This window comes from Malaclemys terrapin, chromosome 9, assembly GCF_027887155.1.
Source record: "Malaclemys terrapin pileata isolate rMalTer1 chromosome 9, rMalTer1.hap1, whole genome shotgun sequence".
NCBI classification, from domain to species: Eukaryota; Metazoa; Chordata; order Testudines; family Emydidae; genus Malaclemys; species Malaclemys terrapin.
The window spans coordinates 3,910,776-3,932,632 of NC_071513.1; the positions used below are offsets into that span (position 1 = coordinate 3,910,776).

At 41.8% G+C, this 21,857-nt stretch overlaps 1 protein-coding gene across 1 annotated transcript in view; it reads right to left on the reverse strand.

Annotated features, from left to right (window-relative positions):
• The window catches only part of GPC4 (glypican 4), a 111,024-nt gene that overhangs the window by 12,542 nt on the left and 76,625 nt on the right, over positions 1–21,857 (reverse strand). Inside the window, exons 3-4 of the mRNA XM_054039147.1 lie at positions 19,881–20,272; positions 2,521–2,686 (exon numbers count right to left, since the gene is read on the reverse strand). Coding sequence (XP_053895122.1) covers positions 2,521–2,686; positions 19,881–20,272 — 558 coding nt within the window. The remainder of the gene's footprint in view (positions 1–2,520; positions 2,687–19,880; positions 20,273–21,857) is intronic.

Here is a 21,857-nt window from a genome sequence, read left to right on the forward strand (position 1 = left end):
AGTGACTTCAGAAGCTGTGAGATATTGTAGGATCAGTACCTCCCTCCATTGATCTGAGCGCGAACTCAGAGCGATGATCACGGAGTTACATTCTGCACAGACCCTACAATTCCTAACCATTTCCAAAGTGAATCTAAGGTTCTACACTTCAGACACATGAACTGTTTCCATGCTCTCAATCACATCTGCATCCACTAGCGTGCATCTGTGACTTGCTGGCAATGCATTTGGCTGTAAATGTGGGGATTCCCATGGTTAGAAGCTAACTTTGGAACTTTGTCCTCTTGTTAGAGCTTTTCTTTCTAGTATTTAAAGAGCTTTGGTATATTCTTACAGACCTTATAGTATTTTTAAAAAATCTGTTACATTTATTGTGTAGGTAGAGAAAGGAAAAGCAGGTGCAAAACACACTATTACAGAGGATGTTTAATGCCAGTTCTTGTCAAACCTGGTCATTCATTTATCCCAACCTCTGCAATTTCATATGTTATAAAAGCACAAGTATTATATCATTTTCTTGTGCCAGAGTTAATTTAGGAGACATTGGAAAGAAGAGGAATAAATGGTCAGTTTTCACAATGGACAGATGTAAATAGCAGGGTCCCCCAAGGATCCATACTGGGACCAGTGCTGTTCTACATATTCATAAATAATCTGGAAAAGGGGTTAAGCAGCGAAGTGGCAAAACTTTCAGTTGACACAAAATTACTCAAGATCGTTAAATCCAAAGCCGACTGACAAGAGTCACAAAGGGATCTTACCAAACTGGATGACTGATCAATAAAATGGCAGATGAAATTTAAAGGTTGATATGTGCAAAGTAATGCACATTGGGAAAAAAATCCCAACTATCCATCCAATATGATGGGGTCTAAATTAGCTGTTACCACTCAAGAAAGAGAACTTGGAGCCACTATGGGTGGTTCTCTGAAAACATCTACTCAATGTGCAACGGCAGTCAAAAAAGCAAACAGAATGTTAGGAACCATTAGGGAAGGGAAGATTAGGAAAGGGGCAGAAAATATCCTAATGCCACTACATAAATCCATGGGACGCCCATACCTTGAATACTGCATGTGGTTCTGATGACCCCATCCCAAAAAAGGTATATTAGAATTGGGAAAAGTACAGAGAAGGGCAACAAAAATTATTAGGGGTATGGAACAGCTTCCATAGTAGGAGAAATTAAAAAGACTGAGAGACAACTAAGGGAGGATATGATAGAGGTCTATAAAAACCATGACTGGTGTGGAGAAAGTCAAGAAGGAAGTGTCACTTACCCCTCCAAATAACACAAGACCCAAGGGTCACCCAATTAAATGAATAGGCAGCAGGTTTAAAAGAAACAAAAGAAAGTATTTCTTCACACAACACACAGCAAATCTGTGGAACTCATTTCCAGGGGACGTTGTGAAGACCAAACATATAACTGGGATACAACTCTATGCTCCAGGTGTCCTAAGCCTCCAACTGCCAGAAGCTGGGACTGGACAACAGTGGATGGATCACTCAAAGTGCCCTGTTTTGTTCATTCCCTCTGAAGGATAGTGGGCTAGATGGACTTTGGCTGTTCTTTGGTTAAACAGATGAAAGAGCTGCAAGGTTGTAATAGCAGAGCAATGTGTGATACCACTGAAAGGTCAGCAGTGTAAGACGTACGTGTCTTGGGGCAGAGAGTCTTAAGAGGTAGCAAACCTCTATCACAGACAATCCCCATTACTTCAGTGGAGAATTCTCTGAGGCTGGGTCTACACTACCCGCCTGAATCGGCGGGTAGAAATCGACCTCTCGGGGATCGATTTATCGCGTCCCAATCGATCCCCGAATCGACGCTCTTACTCCACCAGCGGAGGTGGGAGTAAGCACCGTCGACGGGAAGCCGCAGAGGTCGATTTTGCCGCCGTCCCTACAGCGGGGTAAGTCGGCTGCGATACGTCGAATTCAGCTACGCTATTTGCGTAGCTGAATTTGCGTATCTTAAATCGACCCTCCCCCTGTAGTGTAGATGTAGCCTGAGGACATTAGACACTTGACTTTCACTTCCTTGGATACTGTGTTGGGTTCAGGCTATCCACCTACAAAGCAAATACAAGAATGTGTAGAATTGTGATGGTCCAGAGATGAAGTGCTAGCCAGATGAAATGTGTGTGCCATATGTGCACGTTTTTTTTTTTAACCTACCATTATTAAAAAGGTTGGCCTATTTCAGTAACCTTCAAGAGACATAAAAGACACAATAAAACAGAGTTTTGCTTTAAGGAGGTTACTTGTATACTGTAGGTCAAATTTATTCTGAAAATCATACGAACTGGAAACTGGTTTTGATACAGACACATGGAGGATCATGAGGTAAAAGATCCGTGTTGGCACCTAGCAGAGCCACTGAAAGGAGTATAAAGATTTCTGCACTTAGATAAGATGCAAGGAGCATCTTCGGTACCACTCGCAAATGCAGTGCAAATGGGAACACGCCATGCCAGACACATACTTACACGCACAGTTATAATCCAATTGTCTCACCTATAAAGTTATTCCACTCTGTGTCCAGATCCCCTTGATTGGCTAAACAGCCTCTCATGACATTAAAGCAGTAGTTGTAACACGGCCTCACAGTAACTAGGCCTCGACAATATGGACAGTACATCATCTTCAGCAGCGCTCGCTCACCCTGAGGTGTTGGGTTTACCTTTAAAAAGAAAAAGGGGGAAGGAGAAGAAAATTACATGTCAGTCACAAAAGAAAAAAAAAAAAAAAAAAAAAACACACATCTACAACAGTGCGGGAAAGAACACTGATGAAAAGGAGCAGAAATACCAGTCGGCTATGGCTTCTAGCTGTTCGGTAGTTCTACCTGGAACATAGCATGATGGCAGACAATATATTTATACACACACACACACACACACACACACACACCCCACCATGTTGGGTGTGCATTGCTCTTTGCAGGACAAGACAGAGTGATGGGTCGCTTCCCTGCATACCTTAATCTAAACTGGATACCACATCTAAACGTGTTATTTAGGTTGCAAAGACAAACACTCTAAAGTTAGGAAATGCCAGATTTATGGTTGCTCAGGCAACCTTAATTCCGTCCCCTTGTGCCTCTCTCCTGCGCACTGAAGGAGGCAGGAGTCCTGTGGGAAAGAGAGCATGTGATCATATAAGTAAGGACTATCATAATGAATATGCACATACCTAACTTCAGCTACGAACTACAAACAATGCAACCTCTGCTGAAAATAATGTCAGAGCTTCTTGGTTGCAGCAGTCTTCCAAAACTATGGAAAGAATTAGGGAACCTAAGTAGAGCGGCCCTATAATTAAGGCTCCCTGTTTTTCACAGAGTCACGGATTCTGCGATTTTCTGTGACTTGTGCAGCTGGCCCAGGAACCGCCTGAGAACCGGGGTCAGTCGCACTGGCTGCTGCTGGGGCAGTCTCGGGCCCCCTCACCTCCCAGCAGCAGGAGTTTGGGTGTGGTGGTGGGGGGGGGGGGGGGGGGGGGGGGGGGAGATCAGGGCTCGGGGCCGCTGTTTACCTGGGGGAGCTCCTCTCCCTCAGCTCCCCATGCTGCCTCTGCCCGCAGCCAGGCACCGCCCCCGCAGCTCCCATTGGCTTAGGACGGAGCAGAGGCAGCATATGGAGCTAAGGCCGCTGCTTCCCAGGAGCTAGGTAATGAGCCTGCACCAGCCCCACCAACCCCCGACCCCAGCACCCACACCCTCATCCCCAACACCTGCGGTGCCCCCCAAATCCCCCTTACCCCCCCAGTTTTAGTCAGGGAGGGGTATTTTTAGTAAAAGTCATGGACAGGTCACGGGCCTGTGAATTTTTGTTTACTGTCCATGACTTTTACTACAAATACCCGTGACTAAAACGTAGCCTTACCTAGAATTAACCAGCAAGGAACCGCCATTAACACAGGCAGAAGGTTAATGCTGCTCCTTCCCTCCAGCTGGTGCGGTTTTCATTTCTACTCTTCCGTGAGCACCACTGGGGTTGGCTCTCTCTGGTAGCCTCACCCTTTTACCTTGTTCCAACCTTTGAACACAACAGCCCTACGACAGATACCCCAGGTTAGTTTAGATCTAGTACCTATCTATGTTAAATAATAGGCCTACTCTCTCCTGGAGCCATTCCTCTTTGAATGAGGTTTGCAGCTACACATTTTTCAATAGCGCATGGCAGAGATAAGAGGGGATGAATCTTCAAACTAACTCATCCCAGGTTTTTCCACTTATGTTCATCCAAACGGAGCTCTCTGAAGTAGGCGATGGTAATCCCAGATATCCTTTACAGTTCTGTTTTCAAAAATGACTCATGATCATTCACATTTTAGTCACTTCTCTTTGGCAAAGTTTCAGATCATTACACTGGTCTACAATTTTTGAGAAGTCGTCTGCTTCAGAGATAAAATGTCCTATTTATTATGTATTTTGATGTGCTGAATTCAAATATGACAATTAAAACAACAGATTGGCTACTGTTTCTAAGCTATTTAAGTTTTTACATTTTATGTCTATGTATATTGTGTAGATAGTAGAGTTTTAATCATAAATTGTAAACCTAGGTCTTTTCATGTGTTTATGGTTGCTTTACATTATAATATTTCATCTGTCCTGTTTATGTAACACTTTAAAAATCAGTAAAAGGGTTATATAAATAAAATTTATTATGAAACAAAAGGCAAAAAACTATTATGTACATCGTTTAGTCCTATTCAGTGTCTACTCGGTGCTTCTTGGCTTGTCTCTTGTACTCATTAAATGTCTCTTGTCACTGTCCAGCAATAGTCTGCAAGCATTGATGGGCTCCATTTGCCCTGATAGCGTTTCTCCATTGTTGCAATGTCCTGGTGAAATCGCTCACCATGCTCGTCGCTCACTGCTCCGCAGTTCGGTGGAAAAAAAATCTAGATGAGAGTGCAAAAAATGTATCTTTAGTGACATGTTGCAACCAAGGCTTTTGTATGCCTTGAGGAGGTTTTCCCCAACAACCTGTAGTTGTCTGCCTTGTTGTTTCCGAGAAAATTTATTGCCACTAACTGGAAGGCTTTCCATGCCATCTTTTCCTTGCCAGTCCACGTTTTCTTCTTTGACACACCTTTCCCAACTGGAGGCACCATGCAGAAGTAACAATTGCTGGTATGATCTGTTGGCTCTCTCCAAATCATTGGAATAGCAAAAGGCATAGATTTCCTTTTCCTGTTCAACCACTGGCAAAGATTTGTTGCACAAGTGTTGCAGCATATGTGTGGGGCCCACCTCTTGTCCTGATCTCCAATTTTGCAGCCAAAATAAAGGTGATAGGCTTTCTTAACCACAGTGGTTATACTGCGCTTTTGTGATGCAAAAGTCACTTCACCACAAACATAGCAGAAGTTATCTGCACTGTTCACACAAGTACGAGGCATCTCTGCTCACTTTGGCTAAACAGAAATGTGTCCCTTTGCAAAATCAAACACTGGCAAATAAGAGCACGACACTGTATGATTTCTAGAGCTGATATAGGGCAATTTGTTCAGCAGAGTGATGTAAGCTTCGTTATGATTGCATCATCCATGACTTCTAGGAATAACATGATGCAATTCATATCATGTATTACGCAATATCAGCTTCAGATTGCATCATTCATTGTTTTGCCTAAAAAGCAAGTACTGTCCAAACCCAGTCATAGATTTATTCATAGATCCAGTCAAAGATGTATTTTAGGCATTTCTGGTTTAAATTGAGATCCCTTCCCTTTATAACTCACGTATCCTCCGCCATTCCCAAGTCAAGGGTCGTATATACTGACCCAATAGCATATCTTGAAAACTAGAGCCAATCAACAATTTTAAGCAGCATTTTCGTTCTCAGTGACCCAGAATTAGTAAAGTTTGACTACATTTATTACAGAAGCATTTTGGCTGTAGAGTAATGTTACATGACACAATTTTCATACATAAAGCAAGTCTTAAAAGCTGTGATCAAGAAGTACATTACCATGATGTATGTATTCCAATGGAGTTGTATGGTTAAGAGCTACACACCAAACCGAGAATCTCTCTCTAAGAATAAATAAGCATTGATTAACCAGTTGAATTATGTTGATGGAAAAACAAAGCAAGATCAGACTAATACATTTGTACTACAGGATCCTTCACTGCCTGTACAAAGAACACTAACTGAGTAATATCCAGGAAAAGATTGGATTATTTTTTTCACCCAGGAGTGAACATTACATACATTGGAAGAGGAATGTAGTGGTTAGAAGTGGCATAACCAGTATCAGCTACTGGAGGACTGGGGGGGTGGGGGGGGGGGAAGGGGGCTCAGAAAACAGAACAGAGAAGAAATGGTTTATTGTTGTTTATTTAAACCCTGGCATCATTGGAAGTGACCAGTCTAAATCTCTATGCCTGAAATAGATACGACAGCATGTAGGAATAGGAAAATTTATCTGTGCCTTACCTGACATTTTTCCTTTTTGGAGTAATGAGGTGCACAGATTGATGACACTAGATTTCTGCTCTATGAAGCATTGGATGCAGACCAGACAGTCAATCAGCAGGAGGAGAGTTTTGGCTCTATGTCTGATGATAGCCTAGGAAATCTTTAAACACTCCAGATCGGTAAGGAAAATTAAGCCTTAAGACTAAACAGAGTAAATCTCCTGCTGAGCAAGGATTTTGATGAACTGTCAGTGCCACTTAATAATCCCATCGTTTTTCCCAATTAGCAGCCCATTCAGGGTAGGTTGGCTCTGTGGATCTCATGACTCCAAGAAAGAAAATTTTCAGGTAAGGCAGGGATAAATTTTCCTATTCTTATTCATAAGGTCTACAGAGCCGTGGCATTGGGATTTACATAGCAGTGTCCGCTGTGGGGAGGAACATGGGAACCATACCCAGTTGCATACCGATGCAAAAAGGGGGTTATCCTTTCCTAATAGTTACTGGGATCCTACAGTGAGGAGCACCCCTCTCTGGAAAGCAGAAGCAAATGCCTGGATATCCAACTTGGAGAATATGGAGAACATATGAACAGATGACCAGGTGGCTGCTTTACACATTTACTCATATGACGCATACGATCTTTCTACCCATGAAGTTGCCCCAGCTCAGAGAGCGCCCCTTATTTTGGAAGATGGAGTTACACTTTCTGATTTCTATGTTTTGAGGTACAACAGCTTAGCCACCTGGACAATGGAAATTGTTGAAGCTTTCTTTCCCTTTGACACTGGAATAGAAAACACAAACAACGCATGAACCTTTCTGAACTGAGCAGTGCAGTGGATATTCTTTTGAGAGCTCTGTGGATGTCCAAAGTATGCCACAGTTTCAATATGAGGAGTGACAGAACCGGACAGAATGATAGAATGACAATTTCCAAGTCATTTCCTGTGCTCTATGAAGCCTGGGATTAATTTGTGCTATGAACATGGTGTCTGTTCTGAGTACCTACTTTATATTTAAGAAAGGTGCAATATTGATTGAAATTCCAGGAAAAACAACTTCAAGTTAGACAGTGTGTGTGCTGACACAACTGCTATCGAAAGGGTCATTTTAATGGTTAGAAAGTAATGAAATACCTTCAGGAGTGGTTCAAATGGAGAGCCTGTAATGGCATTGGGAACCAGGTTAAGATCCCAGGAAAGAACTCTGTGCACTTCAGGAGGATGTAGCAGAGATGCTGCCGGCAAAAAAACAAAACACACGCTAGACATCTGCGCAAGAGAACACGCACTACTTTCCCACTGCATTAAGAATGCTGGACACAGCAGCAACTTGACCTTTAAGTGTCTGAATTGCCAGGCCCAGCCTGAGTCCATCTTGAAGAAATTCGAGAATCCATGGTACTGATGTAGACATAGGGTGAGGCCTTTGTCCCGATACTAATGGGCCTTTGAATATACCCTTAATAGATTTCTTTCTGGAAGCTAAAAGCATGGACATTCCCTCTTCTGAACACTCTCTTTGGATTAAGATGCTCCGTTCCAGAGCAAGGCTCAGACGGACTGGATTCTAATACATGATTCTTAATGGTTTTCATGTCAGAAGGAGAAGACTGAGATGATGCTGGTCAGGACTTGACTGTCTGTAGGACCTGTGTGTGATCAACATCTCCCCCTGGTAAGAAACGCTGAGTCCCTGACCACCTGGAAAAAGTAGCCAAATTTATCTATGGCAGTGATAAATGGGGTAGAAAGAAAAATGTTGTGCCACGAGACCTCTTCTTCCATACCGGGGCTGCTGTCCCGCTCCTCACTCCAAAGCCATCTGCTTGGGGGGGGGGGGGGGTGGAAAGAGGAGGGGGGGAGTCAAGGTGGTAATGGGAACCTACAACAGACAGGCAAACAATAACTTGGACATTAGGACATGGTGACCAACACTGAGATCCCGATACTTTCCTTGTCTTTTCAGCATGATGGAAAACGTCTATCCCAGGGTGCATGAGGAGGGATATACATTATCCTCATGCATACATATATAGCTTGTCTAGAGCATCTGTAGTCCTCATAACCCATAAGCATAGTTTATGATACTCTGGCCTGAAAGAGTCTATTTTCTGGGTAGGTCTTTTAGCATAGTTTACTATATGAGTCTCTGAGCACTGACCTCCCCTCCCTCCCCTAAGGAAGAAATATTTCCTTTGTGGGGTAGGAGTGGGAGGTGGTATATGCACACCTACAAGAATCTGCACAGGTCTATAGCCACGTCTTCCATGCTGCAATCCGGGCAAGTGAGCAGGAGAACTCAGCGCTGATTATTATCCCCAGGCCGCACTCCATGAAGATGAGCAGAGAAACCAGGACCTGAGGGTTACACCTGCACTCCACAGACGCACCTGTCTCGAGCTAAACAGATTTTATCCTTTGTGCTTCTCAGAGGAATCTCCTGAATCAGACTCTTCAGAAGACAAAAGTAAGGATCTGTCAGAGAGCGCGACACAATATTGGCAGGTATTGGATGCACAGCACAAACAGGGTTCTTCAGATACCTCTTCTGCACTTATGGACAACTGGTGGTCTCCAGGGGGACTGACTTGTATACAGTCCCCACCCAGAAGACTTCCTCCCTCCACCCTTGCGAAACTCTGATAAAGGCCTAGATTTCACAAGGTATTTGGGAGGGGGGGTTCTGCCTAAGTCATTTTCAAAAAGGATTTAGGTACTTCACAATCAAAATCCCATTGACTGTCAGTACGATTTTGGCTTCCAAGTGCCTAAATCCCTTCTGAAAATAAGACTTGGACATTGTAATGCTAATGCAGAAACCCCAAATACCTTATAAAATCTGGGCCTTAGTCTAATTTGGCAGAGCAGAATGCGAAGAGAGATTGGCAGAAAAACAAAAACTCGGTTTTGATGCTTCAAAAATATCTAGACTTAAAGATTTAGCATGAGAAGACTATCTTCCACAAGAAAGCTGTGCCTTGGGCAAGCAGCGGTGCCTCAAAGAAGAGCCAGTCTATACACTGGGAAGTGCTAGAGCAATAGGGAAGAACCAGATCCGATGATTTATGGTAGGAAAACTAAGAACAGGCAACAGTAAAGGTGTCATCTGCTAGCCAGATGGTTTCTACTTCCATAAAAAAAGTTCTTCTGAGGAGAACTCAAATTCCCCTTCTCTGGGTTTGGGAAGTTAAACATCACCAAGTTCAGTTTTTCGTTTGGCAAAGAATTCCTTGTTTCATTCCGTTCAGGGGTAAGCACCAGTACCATCTCACTGCCTGTCAAAGGTCGGTCACAAGATACCATTAAGCCTCAAACCACTTACAAACCTCTTTCTTTCAAGACTGCATTTCATCTGTTTCAGTACCGATGCCTGAGAGTTTTTGCACTTCCCAATTCACCATTCAAGCGCCATGTGGCGGCGATATGAATTTGACTGCCGTTCACACACACACTTCACTTGATCTCATTTCTCTCTTGATGTTTCGTGTGTTTGGTGGATTTTTGCATACAGCTTTCCACTTTTGAGCAGAAGATTCAGTAGGATAGAAATCAACACACTTTTGCATCCTTCCTTCCATATCCTCACAAACAGTAGGCCTGACTAATATAGAAGGGAGGAGATCTGTTTAACTTGTGAAAACCAGCACAAAAACAGTGCTATATTTAAACCTCAACCCGCAGTGATCTCTATGGAAGTCACGACAAAGCAGTTACTCACCTTCTCGTAACTGTTGTTCTTCGAGATGTGTTGTTCATGTCCATTCCAATCAGGTGAATGCGCGCCGCGTGCACGCCAGCTGGAAGATTTTTCCCTTAGCAGCGTCCGTAGGGTCGGCCTGGGTGCCCCCTGGAGTCGTGCCTTCATGGTGCCCAATATAGTGCCCTGCTGACCCCCCACCCCTTCAGTTCCTTCTTGCCAGGTGCTCCGACAGAGGGATAAGGAGGGTAGGTATTGGAGGCGCGATTCCAGGGGGAGCCCATGCCGACCCTATGGATGCTGCTAAGGGAAAAATCTTCCAGCTGGCGTTCACACACCTGATTGGCATGGACATGAACAAGCACTCGAAAAAGAAGATATTACAGAACTATCAGATGAGAGATTGCTTTTAGAGTTGCCACTACAGGGGTGTGGGTGGGGGTAGAATCTGTCTATCCAAATTCTGGCATTTTGTTACCTTTTGAAAGTGTAAAGAAACGAGCAGGGATAATTTATAAGAGACTGTTAGGATGGAGATTTTAAATAATTACCCCTCATTGCCACAACAACAAATGCTTAACTGCTGGGTATTGCTGCAAAGAAAAGCTTATCAAACTGCTGGCAAAAGTCCAGTACCAAGTCCAGCCCAACAATCCAGTCTATGGATCCGTCAAGAGGATGTGCCAAATGCTGTCGTGGCAATTCTTCACAAGCTTTTAATGCTCACTCTGCAATGCCAGGTGTAAGCCCCTAAAACACAATTGTATGTAACAGTAAACCCAGATATTCTGTGCTGAGTCTGTGTTTATCTTGGAAAGAGACTCCAGTTCATTCAAACTCTGCTCCAGAGTGACCCTCAAAACCAAATAATCCCCTTTCTAATAAAACTGAGTCCCAAAGAAAGCTTTATTTGCTGAAGAGGATTTCCTTTAGTCGATCTGAGCTCAGGTAGTACATTGTGCTGCACACACTTTGTAAAAGCTGACAACAGGAGTCAATCCACTCCAAGCCCTTTCCTTTCTCCCGTGAAATTTATTTACTCTCTTATGCTGTTTCATGCCACAACAGCAACCCGTCGCACTGTGGTTTCAGCATGTAAATTACAATTTGTCCTGTCTCTACACTTTATCAAATGTGAGGATTTAAAGTTAACAACAGATGCGTCTTGTCACCCATCTAAGCATTGGTCACAAGCTTGCTTCTTGCAAACTGATTCTCTCTCACTCACACACACACACACACACACACACACACACACTTGACAAGTAAATAATTCTTCAACTACTCAAAAACATTTAATCTGTTCTCTGTATCAACACTAGGGTGGATAAATTAATGTTTGTTTTTTGGGGGTGGTGGTGTTTAAACCGATGTCTTTTTAAGACCATTAAAAAAATTTAAACACTTATTTATACATTGCTAGTTTCTTTCTTTCCGCTTTATAGTCTTAAATTGCTAAAGCAGGTATTTTGTATTTGCTTCTTTAATTTATTGCCTAATTATTAGTGAAATTTCTGATTTTACATGGAGATTGCTTCTGCTAAGAAGCTTCACATTAAAATGCTCACCTAGGCTGGAAAGAGACGAGCATTAACACCCTTACTGTGAGAACACCACAACTCAAACACAAAGCTGATAGGCAAATAGCCCACACTATATTTGCAACCAACACCACCTTCTGATCGATTGAGCTTCCACAAGTCAAGAAAGCTAAAATTCTTCAACCAGGCTATACTACTCCATCAGGGCTTGCAGTTTGAAGTCTTTGGGACTTGTGATTTATCACTTAAATGCTTTTGAAAAATCTCGCCTTTGGGTGGCTAAATATGGTGTTAGCAACCTAACCTTATGGCCTGTGTATTTTTTAAAAAGGGTCCCAATCTACATCACCTTGCATTCTTAACACTGAAACAATTGTCTTTTGTATTGACCTTCGTCACTTTTATACTGACTTTTGTCACAATAAAGATACAGTTTTACTCCTGATGTTGTAAACACTTATGCACATGCATCACTTTAACACAAGTAATCCCACCTGAGTCAATCACGTATGTCACTTTACTCACATAATGTGATTAAGTGTTTGCAGGATCAAGACCTTATTTTTCAATATTTTGTTTTTTACCTACAGCAATTTTGTAAAATTCATAAGACATCCTACCCATCGTAGCATTTTAAAAAAACCAAACGGCATTTATAATTCAGTTCATTATAAATTCTAATCTAAAATTTTAATTGCACAAATTTTCATACTGGCTTTAGACAACTTCAATCTGATTTAAGTCAATTTAAATCATTCCACTCTGTTAGTCGTACTGAATAACACTGTACTCAGCAAGTAGTCTCAATGCAACTACTTGCAGAGTAAGATGCTATTCAATAGGGAGTAAGAGTGGAAGAATCTGACCCTACACAAATCTGTAAGAAAGCTAAAAAGGACAGTGAAATATGAAGCAGATTTTTAACAAATTCTCTTATCTGGTATTAACACCTCGTTTTATAAAAATGACAGGATTTTAAAAAAAAACTTTCCACAGTAATGCTGATTGTTTTCTTTTTGGATTTCATTTAAACCTGTGCAGGGAGAAGAGATGTCAGTTTAATCTTCAGTTGCTTCTCACAGAGCTGCCACGTTTTAAAATAAATCCAATGAAAATACTGCACTTAATCTTCAGGGTTCCTCAACCAGCTCTTTTACAAAAAAAAAAATTGGGCCTCCCATTAAATTATGAACTACTCTGAGAAAAGTTGGGAAAGTGAAACACCTTTCTCTACAAAATGAATAGCTGTTTTGTTTAAAAAAAAAAAAAATCATGAAATTAAGTTATACAAACTCCAAACTCATTTTGTTTAAAGTAGAATCCAACAGCCATTACTTATGCAAGCAGGCAAAAAATAAGATGTTCTTCATTTTGTAAACAGGAACATGGTTTCATTTTTACAATTTTTCCTCGTCCCAGTGCGTAGCATATAGTGCCACTGTCCTGTCAAACGTCGGTCCCAAAGTTAAGTACATTACGAAAAGAGAAGATTGAGATGTTTCCATTTTAAAAAAAAAATTCCAGTCAAAGTATTTTGGAATTAAACGGGCCTTTGCAATATTTAACTAACACCACTGCCAGGTAGTACAGGAGTAGTTACAAAGGAAACTGACTTAATTGCAGGTTTCAGACCCCTGGGGTCTGGTGCAGCTATAGAAGTTTAAGGAATTACTTTGCATCTCCTCATCATTTTTTGCCTGTGATGAGATTTTGTGTAGTTTTTTTGAGGTTACACTCACCAACATGGAAATGAATGTTCAATACTGCACATCAGGCCCAACTCCCTACCTATAGGGTTCCATTTTCTATGCAGGCAGATGTCAAACTGACAGAGAAATAGCAGAACTCTTGAGATTCAACACATTATTTGTTCTACCCATCTAGTTTAGTATTATTTCATCCTATCTTAAAGGACAGTTAGCTTGATATGCCTCCATCGTCTTAGCCTGCCTCACATAAAACTACAAAAGTCAAGCCAAGGTATTTTTTGTTTAATGGTAAACATGTGATGTGAGCAAGTGAGGCTAGAAAATTTGATAGTGTACATCCCCTCCTCTCCCCGCTTTAATTTCTGGCAACTACTAATGGAACCCGAGAATCCATGTGAAAGCAGATCAGAGCTCATAACTCAGATTCAGAATACGAAGCAGATGCCATTTCAGCAAATGCTTCTGACCGGCTAGAAAAGGGAATCTCTCCACAGAGATGAAATTATTCCATTAATGCTTTTGCAAACCTATAAGGAAAGCCAACGCCTACTCCTTGATCCACTAAAATAGAACGTCACTGTTCTGGATGATGTTTTCTTCCAGATCAACAAAGCACTCTTTTAAATAAATACTCCCCCACGTCTTATTACAGTGACTAAACAATATTCTCTTTTAATTTCATCACGAGCAATTAGCGCTTTAAAATAGAATTCTGCTCTAGAGACGAAGCTTAACATTTGCCTCCCGTTTGCCCATTGGAGAGAGAAAACCTGGTCTTCAAAATATCCTCAGTACAAACATAAAAGCGCAAACTAAAACGAGCCACGTACACGCAGACTCACACGTAGCCTGTTAAATCCGCGATGACTACTGCTACAGCATACTTTGGAAGTTATGCCTCGCATGGTCCCTCAGATGGTCAATAGGGCTGGTACAAGAGGCACAGATGCGACTACATTCTTGGCAGGACCAGTCAGGGTCGTCTTTGATGTGGAGTCCTGGCTTGGTATTGTTTTCTCCATTGATGTTTGCCCTTGGCACACAAGATACAATGCCTTGTGCATGGCTGCCCTCCATTTCGCACTGTTGCTTGCAACTTGCTCTGAGGATGACATGGCAATGCCCTTGTGGTGAGACCCTGCCCTTCACAACATCTGCAGATTTCTTCCAGTCCCTTCAGCTGGGTTTTCTGGAGCTCAGTTGCCCACGAAGTATCAGCTTTTGCTAGTCTCTTCTAAAAGCAGCCAAGTGACAAGGCCAGACCATTTAATTTCAATTGTGATTTTCACAATGAACATTTGCTCAGAGATCTCAATGTCCAATGTATGGTTCTGTCTGTCAGGTCATCTGGGGAGAATAAGTTTTGGACATACTCCCCATAATCCACAGCAGAATCCCAACCAAAGTTACTGGGAGGTCTGCACAAAGGAAGGTACGACCATTCAGTTCCTATTTACTCAGCACCTTTTGATCACATTGAGCATCACGAAGTGGGAAATACGGTCACCTTTAGCAGCATTTTTATTTCTGCCTTTTCCCATCCTCCTTTCGTGTGTCAATACCTGGTCCACCTTCAGCTGTCAGCAGGGAGAGGGGGAAAGTACAGCCAGCAAAAATGGCTCTTTGGAGCTATATTCATTCCAAACCCTGTATCTGGGGAGGTCAAAGGAGCAGCTGTCTTTCGAAGTGTAGCACTTCACCTCATGGTTCACGGATACATTAGAGACGATGCAGTTTGTGACAGAGGAATTTGGAGAAAGAATCCAGCAAATTATCTACAATGCAAACGGCCAGCACTTTAACAACTATTTTAGATGGATGTTTTAAAGATAATTTACTCCATGCTACCCCTACACACTTCATTAATGTTATTGCTGCAAGTTACAAAGCCATTCCACCAACAAAGCATTGTGGGAGTTTCTTCTTCACTTGTAATTTCCTTGTATGTATTAGCTGATGTCACAAGGTAGGTATGTCATTTAAAGAAACACTGTGCCCATTCCATACATCTCATCTGGATTTTAAATTCTAATGCAATTTCTGATATAAGATTTTGACCTAAAGTTCTCCACCTACAAATTCAAACGGCTATGTTTTTAAAATAAAACAAACAGGATTTCCTAAGAGCTGAATAAGCCTGTTTCAAGCAACAAAATTGCTTCTATTGACCTATAACTCTTGCTGCTCCAAGAGCATGTACATTTGCAGCTGAAACGTTATATGAGCACATATTCCGTTTTCATAATTCACCACAAGCATTGGAAAGGTCGAATACCATAGTGGCAGGCAAATGCTGAAAAACTGATATATCAATGAAAATTTTCAGAGGGTTTCAGTAGCACTGCTCAGAAAGAGAGTTTACTGCATGTGAACATTTATATAAAAGATACTAATGTACATTTGATCAGCCATTTCTCTTGTAAAACAAATACTGAAAAGTCAAACTAGCAAATTACTAAATGGCTTCTATGATTACCAAATAAGAAGAAAAACTTTTTTTCCACAGGTGCAATGTAAAGAAGAGATACTATAAATCAAACACCTGCCTCAGGATACCATGTCTTTATTGAAGCAACTTCCTAACTCATTTTGAATTCATTGTTAAAAAAAAATAATGGAGAGGGATAGCTTGGATGAAATGTATGCAAGGGTATCACTCGAGTATCTTTTAAAAGGAATTGCGACATATCCAACAGATCAGTTCTTTTAAACTCTTCAGTGTTATTTGTTTAAAGTTTATATTATATTTCTGAATGACACACAGCTGTTTCCCTATTTGTGAGACAACGGAGCAACTTTAAAACCTCACACTGTAGCTCCATAGGGAATTCAGCTCTTCGGAGCTCCGCAAACAATCATTTTGGTATCAACGCTCATTCAGCTTTAGCCTCGGGTCTCTAAGGGCACTTCTACACTACCCGCCGGATCGGCGGGTAGTGATCGATCTATCAGGGATCGATTTATCAGGAATCGATTTATCGCGTCTACTGTAGACACGACAAAATCGATCCCCAGATCGCTCTGCCGTCGACTCCGGAACTCCCACCACGGCGAGAGGTGGAAGCGAAGTCGACAGGGGAGCGGCAGCGGTCAACTTGCCGCCATCCTCACGGCCAGGTAAATCGACCTAAGATACACCGACTTCAGCTATGCTATTTGAGTAGCTGAAGTTGCGTATCTTAGGTCGACCCCCACTGCTAACGTAGACCTAGCCCAATACACCCTCATTTCTGACTCTCGGGGTATGTCTTCACTACTTGCCAGATTGGCGGGTAGCGATCGATCCAGCGGGGATTGATTTATCGCGTCTAATCTAGACGCGATAAATCGACCCCCAGCGCTCTCCTGTCGACTCCTGTTCGCCAGCGGCGTGAGAGGCGCAAGCAGAGCCGACGGGGGAGCGGCGGCAGTCGACTCACCGCGGTGAAGACACCACGGTAAGTCGATCTAAGTACGTCGATTCCAGCTATGTTATTCACGTAGCTGAAGTTGTGTAACTTAGCTCGATCCCCCCCGCCCAGTGTAGACCAGTCTCTAAAACCATTTTTTGTTTTTCAGTCTTTGGGTTAAACTGACCCCTCATCATGCCAGCATGAACTCAAACCACAGCCGCTGAATTCTCTCAGGTTAACTATCTGTTCATGTGCACAGTGCACGTAACCACTGGTGAAGTGTTAAAATCCCTCTGTGCACTTTGCCCTTGAAGGCAACGTTGCACAAGCAAATTGATAAATAAGCGAAGTATCACGAACCATGCCAAGAAGAGTGGGATAATAGACATTTAGTACAGCACTGAGTGTGTGTCTGTGTGTGTACACAACACCATATGTTATTAATTAAGGGAACATTTCTTAAGTTTACGAATTGCAAAATATCAAGTTCTAGTCCTCCTTAGTCTCCCACTGCTCTGGCTTATATTTTTTCCCCTCTTCCCTTAAATAAAAAAAAGCCCTCATGGTCAGGGCAGGAAATGTCAGTGTTTGGCAGCAATTTAACCCTGTTGATTTCAATGCTTGTCAAGGGCTCAGTAATAGCCCCGTAATTGCATGAGGGCCAGATTTTCCTCCCTCCGCTGCTAAGGGGGCTGAGGATAGAGAGGCACATTCCAGTCTTCAAGAGATGACCAAAAGCCTAATTTAATAATTGTTAATAGCCAAAGTGGTAAAAATCAACCGCAGAGTAAAACGGCTGCCTACACCTAGAAACGGCTTTTTCCCTCAGCTAATATTCTTTCTTGCTATTGTTCAGAGCCTAGTTAGGGAATTTTGTACTTTAGGCCCAAAGGATGAAATCCTCAGCAGCGATGCCCTCTGACTCTACAGGAAGTATCAGCTGCATTTCCTACGTACGGTTTGGAGGTTATTTGATAGTTCCTCTCTTTAAACTGCACACGTTACAAACAGGAATGAAACATCTCCTGTGAAAATGGACACAGTCACTATCATAGCTATATTAGAACAGCCGCAGTATGTGGCTTTTCAATGCATTCGGTTCAGGGAAAATGTTTTCACTAATTTTCTTCGTTTGTAGCATTTTAGCTTCGAAAATTAATGTATTTGGCCCCTTCCAATGTTACCTCTTTTTTCCCCCACCCAAGACAATCACATTCCAAATTCATGTTTCTTCCTAAGAAAAGATGTGAAAATATAGAGAGCATTTAAAAAGTAATCCAGTCTACACTATAGTAAAGGTCTCTTTGCTCTCATCTACAGCACTATGTGGAAGCGAAAACAGCTGGACTTCACAACGGTGATTTTCTCTCATCTGGAGAATTCTCAACTAAGCATTTTTCCAATGTATTGGTTACACAAAAAGAGCATAAAGACTATTAATTTCACTACTCTGGCCATTTTTGTTCAGCAAAAATAGAAGAGATTTAATCCTCAGGTATCAAGTTAATTCACATTATGAACAAATGCCCCATCTTCTCTTGAGATAGTAAAACACTAGGCAAACAACAAAAGTTAATGGAGCAATTTATAGGGCTCAGTAATGCTGAATTAATCTATAAAGACCGTGGAAAACAAAAAAAACCCCACCAAATGTTGTGAAAACATTTCACAAAAATATTTTATTTCATAGTTTTCTCTACCACATATTGCAGAAACAAGTTATGTTTCTGCTGAAAAAAAGACCAAACTATTATAGAAAGGTATTACACCTTGAATCACTGCAAGTGACTATACAACTTTGGAGTTCAACTGTAAGGCATTCATCAGCATGCACTGCTATCATTGCTTATGAAAGGAAATCTGCTGTACAATTTACAATGGGAAATTCTAAAATGTAACCCAACGGTGATTCTCTGGAGAGAACTATTTTTGCAGCTGAATATTTTCCTGCTTAACCTTGTAAACTTAAGCAATTAATTCTAGAATCCAGTGCAATTCTATACTCAAGGAGCTTCAAAGGCAAAAATTCATGATGCCACCTCGAGTTCATGAGTTTGATTCACAACAGATGCAGGAACTGTAGCCGTGGTTACACAGGGTTGAGTCACAAGACATTCCAATCAATTCTGATCGGATAGAATATAAAAAGGTAAACAACATCTCTCACTCAGACACATTTACTGTCGATCAAGTCAGGGTGTGATCCTGAACTCCTTACCCAGATACACCACACTGGTTAGCTCATAGGAAGTAATCATTGAACAGTTTTAGTCATTTAACGTTTTAAAGTAATCCAAGAATCTAATTTAAAAATTCTTATACAAGATAAGATATTCAAATGAGATTGTTGAAGAATTCCTTCAGAGACTCTACTCGAGGAGTTCGAAGTAACAAATACATTGTTTGCACAGCATCTACCACGGGGGGGTCCTGGCCCATCACTGGGACTCTTAGGTGCTATCACAATATAAATAGCTAGTAGTGAAAGCCCGACTTTCACACCGTGAAGTCACACGTGTAAAAATGCTTAAAATGGCTGAAAGTTAAACGTTGAACTAGAAAAGACTGCAACAGCAAGTGACAACTGAACCGGAGGATAATCTAAACAAAAAAAGAGTTCTCAGCCATGCTGGTAGCTGTTTCCATCACTTCATACTGACTCAACAGACATTTTAGGCTTCAGAGTAATGCAAGGAGTAGTAATTCGGAAATCCTCTGATACAAATAATTTTGTTTCAAGCAGTCATTTTAATTGCCGCTTGTGCCTGTTAAATGGAACCTAAGTCAGGGGTTCAGAGGGCATACAAGAAGCTGACTGGACATCATCAGTTATTTGAATTTGAATTACCAGGCAACGGACACTCTACTGCCATGCAGCCAATATCCCTAGAATATGACACCATTCAACTCAGACTCATTCAGCCTCCACCTTCCATTTTCAGACATATAGGACCTGAGCCAGCAAAGTATTTAAGCATGGGCTTAACTTCAAGTTTATGCCTAAGTGCTTTGCCGAACTGGTGCCATTGTGAGCAATGTCACTCCAACACCTGTCAACCAGGCTCCACCTGGTAGGAGAGTAAGTTTCAAACTTAGCTCACCACAGACACTTTGGTAACGACATCTCTTGCCACTGCCAGGCCTTGTGCAAAAGTGCGGGCAGCCACAAATGCTCGTGTCACTTGTAGTTTTAGTTTCCGCGGTACGTCTCCAAATGGCTTCAACTGCTCTGTGTACTTGCTCACGCATTCGAGGTATTCGTCGGTGAAATGGTACTGTGGGTTCACTAATCGAAACATACGTTCCAGGAGACGCGCCCAGAACTCATTGAGCATCTCTTCCAGGTTTACATTTCCCCCCACATAGTAGTGCTTCAGCTCTATGAAGAGATCCTTAAAAAGTTCAGAGTTCTGCATGTATAAACGACCATACGTCCGCAAAAACATGTCATTCAAGGATTTCTCGGCATTTTCAAGCAGTTCTTTGAAGAATTCTGGAAAAAAGATAAATGAAAATATACAGTAAACAACTTCAGGTTCATCATTTTCATAGTTCTACAAGCTTTTCAAATATTTCCTTCAATAATTCAACAACAATGACAGTAATCGCAAATGAAATGGAAAGCTAAGAGCTCTCACTGGAACATAACTTAAATGCTAAAAGTTCTCCTTTAGAGATGTTCTTATTTTTCATAATTTTTGTTCATATCTGATAAATGAGAAGGACAGATCCTAAGACATGGATGACTGAAACTGCTTTCTATGCATAACTGAATAGCAAGAGAAAAAGCCAGAAAACAGGAAAAAGACTGCAGTTTCCTTTTTAAAAGTTGTTTTGAAACATGGATCATCATGAAGCGTGTACGTACATGTACACACACACACACACACACACACTTAAAATGGATGTCCATAATAAATGGTTCTTACATTTCAGTATTGCTAACCCCAAATGTTTAAAAAATAAATAAATCACAAGTCAGGCTGCAAAAATAATGAGATTCTTTAAGTAAGGTTTTCTTAAACTAAATACATTTGGGGTTCTTTCATTGCCTGCGGATTCTGAGGTTGTCAGCTCTTTAAGGCCCAGATTTTGATTGTGGCTTTTACATGCTACCGTAATGCAAAAAATAATGCATTTACACAAGTTGGAATTGGCATAAGAGTTAAAGGCTACACCCTCGACACTTACAAAGAGTGCCAGGGGATTTTTAACCACAGCAAATGGATAGGATCTTTTGTTTCATCTCATCCAAAAGCCAGCCTCTCCTGCAGTTCAGTGTCTCTAGGCAGCATATAGCTCTACTGGCTGGGGGAGGGATAGCTCAGTGGTTTGAGCGTTGGCCTGCTAAACCCAGGGTTGTGAGTTCAATTCTTGAGGGACCATTTAGGGAACTGAGACAAAAATCTGTCTGGGGATTGGCCCTGCTTTGAGCAGGGGGTTGGACTAGATGACCTCCTGACGTCCCTTCCAACTCGGATATTCCATGATTCTATGAAAAGAGCGCGCGTCATCTACTAATCACAATAATCACTTCCTAGGTGTTCCGTACAGGCCTCTCATTCAAATCCTGTTCAGGCCAATGCTGCTTAGCATGTGAGACGTACTGGGAGGCCTGTACTGCTGAACCCATTAGCTAACCTTTGGAGAGCTTCAATTCTCCTCTTTTTTTATACCGAGCGCCGCACCGTGGTATCCGAGAACCTATAATTTGCTGTAAGCCTCACAGTGTGTGTGTTCTCTTCCCAACGCTAACTTGGATTGAGTGGAGGGGTGTCTCTCACAAGTAGTGACACTAACCTCAGACTGCATGGAGAAGCCTTCATGTCACTTAAGATTAAGAGTTACATAAAAATATAAATACGATATAATTTGTATATATGGCACAGGGGCTAATTACAACATCTAGCTATTGCGACCAACCAAAAGCAAATCTGTTCCTGCATAAGTGGCGAGGCAGGTCGAAGCAAAGGAAAACATGGTATTTATTAGGTCTGATCAAAGAGTGACATCACTGCAAACTGTTTGCCTCCAAGGTCTGAACAGGATGGGGGGGGGTGAAGAGAGGGGTGAAAATC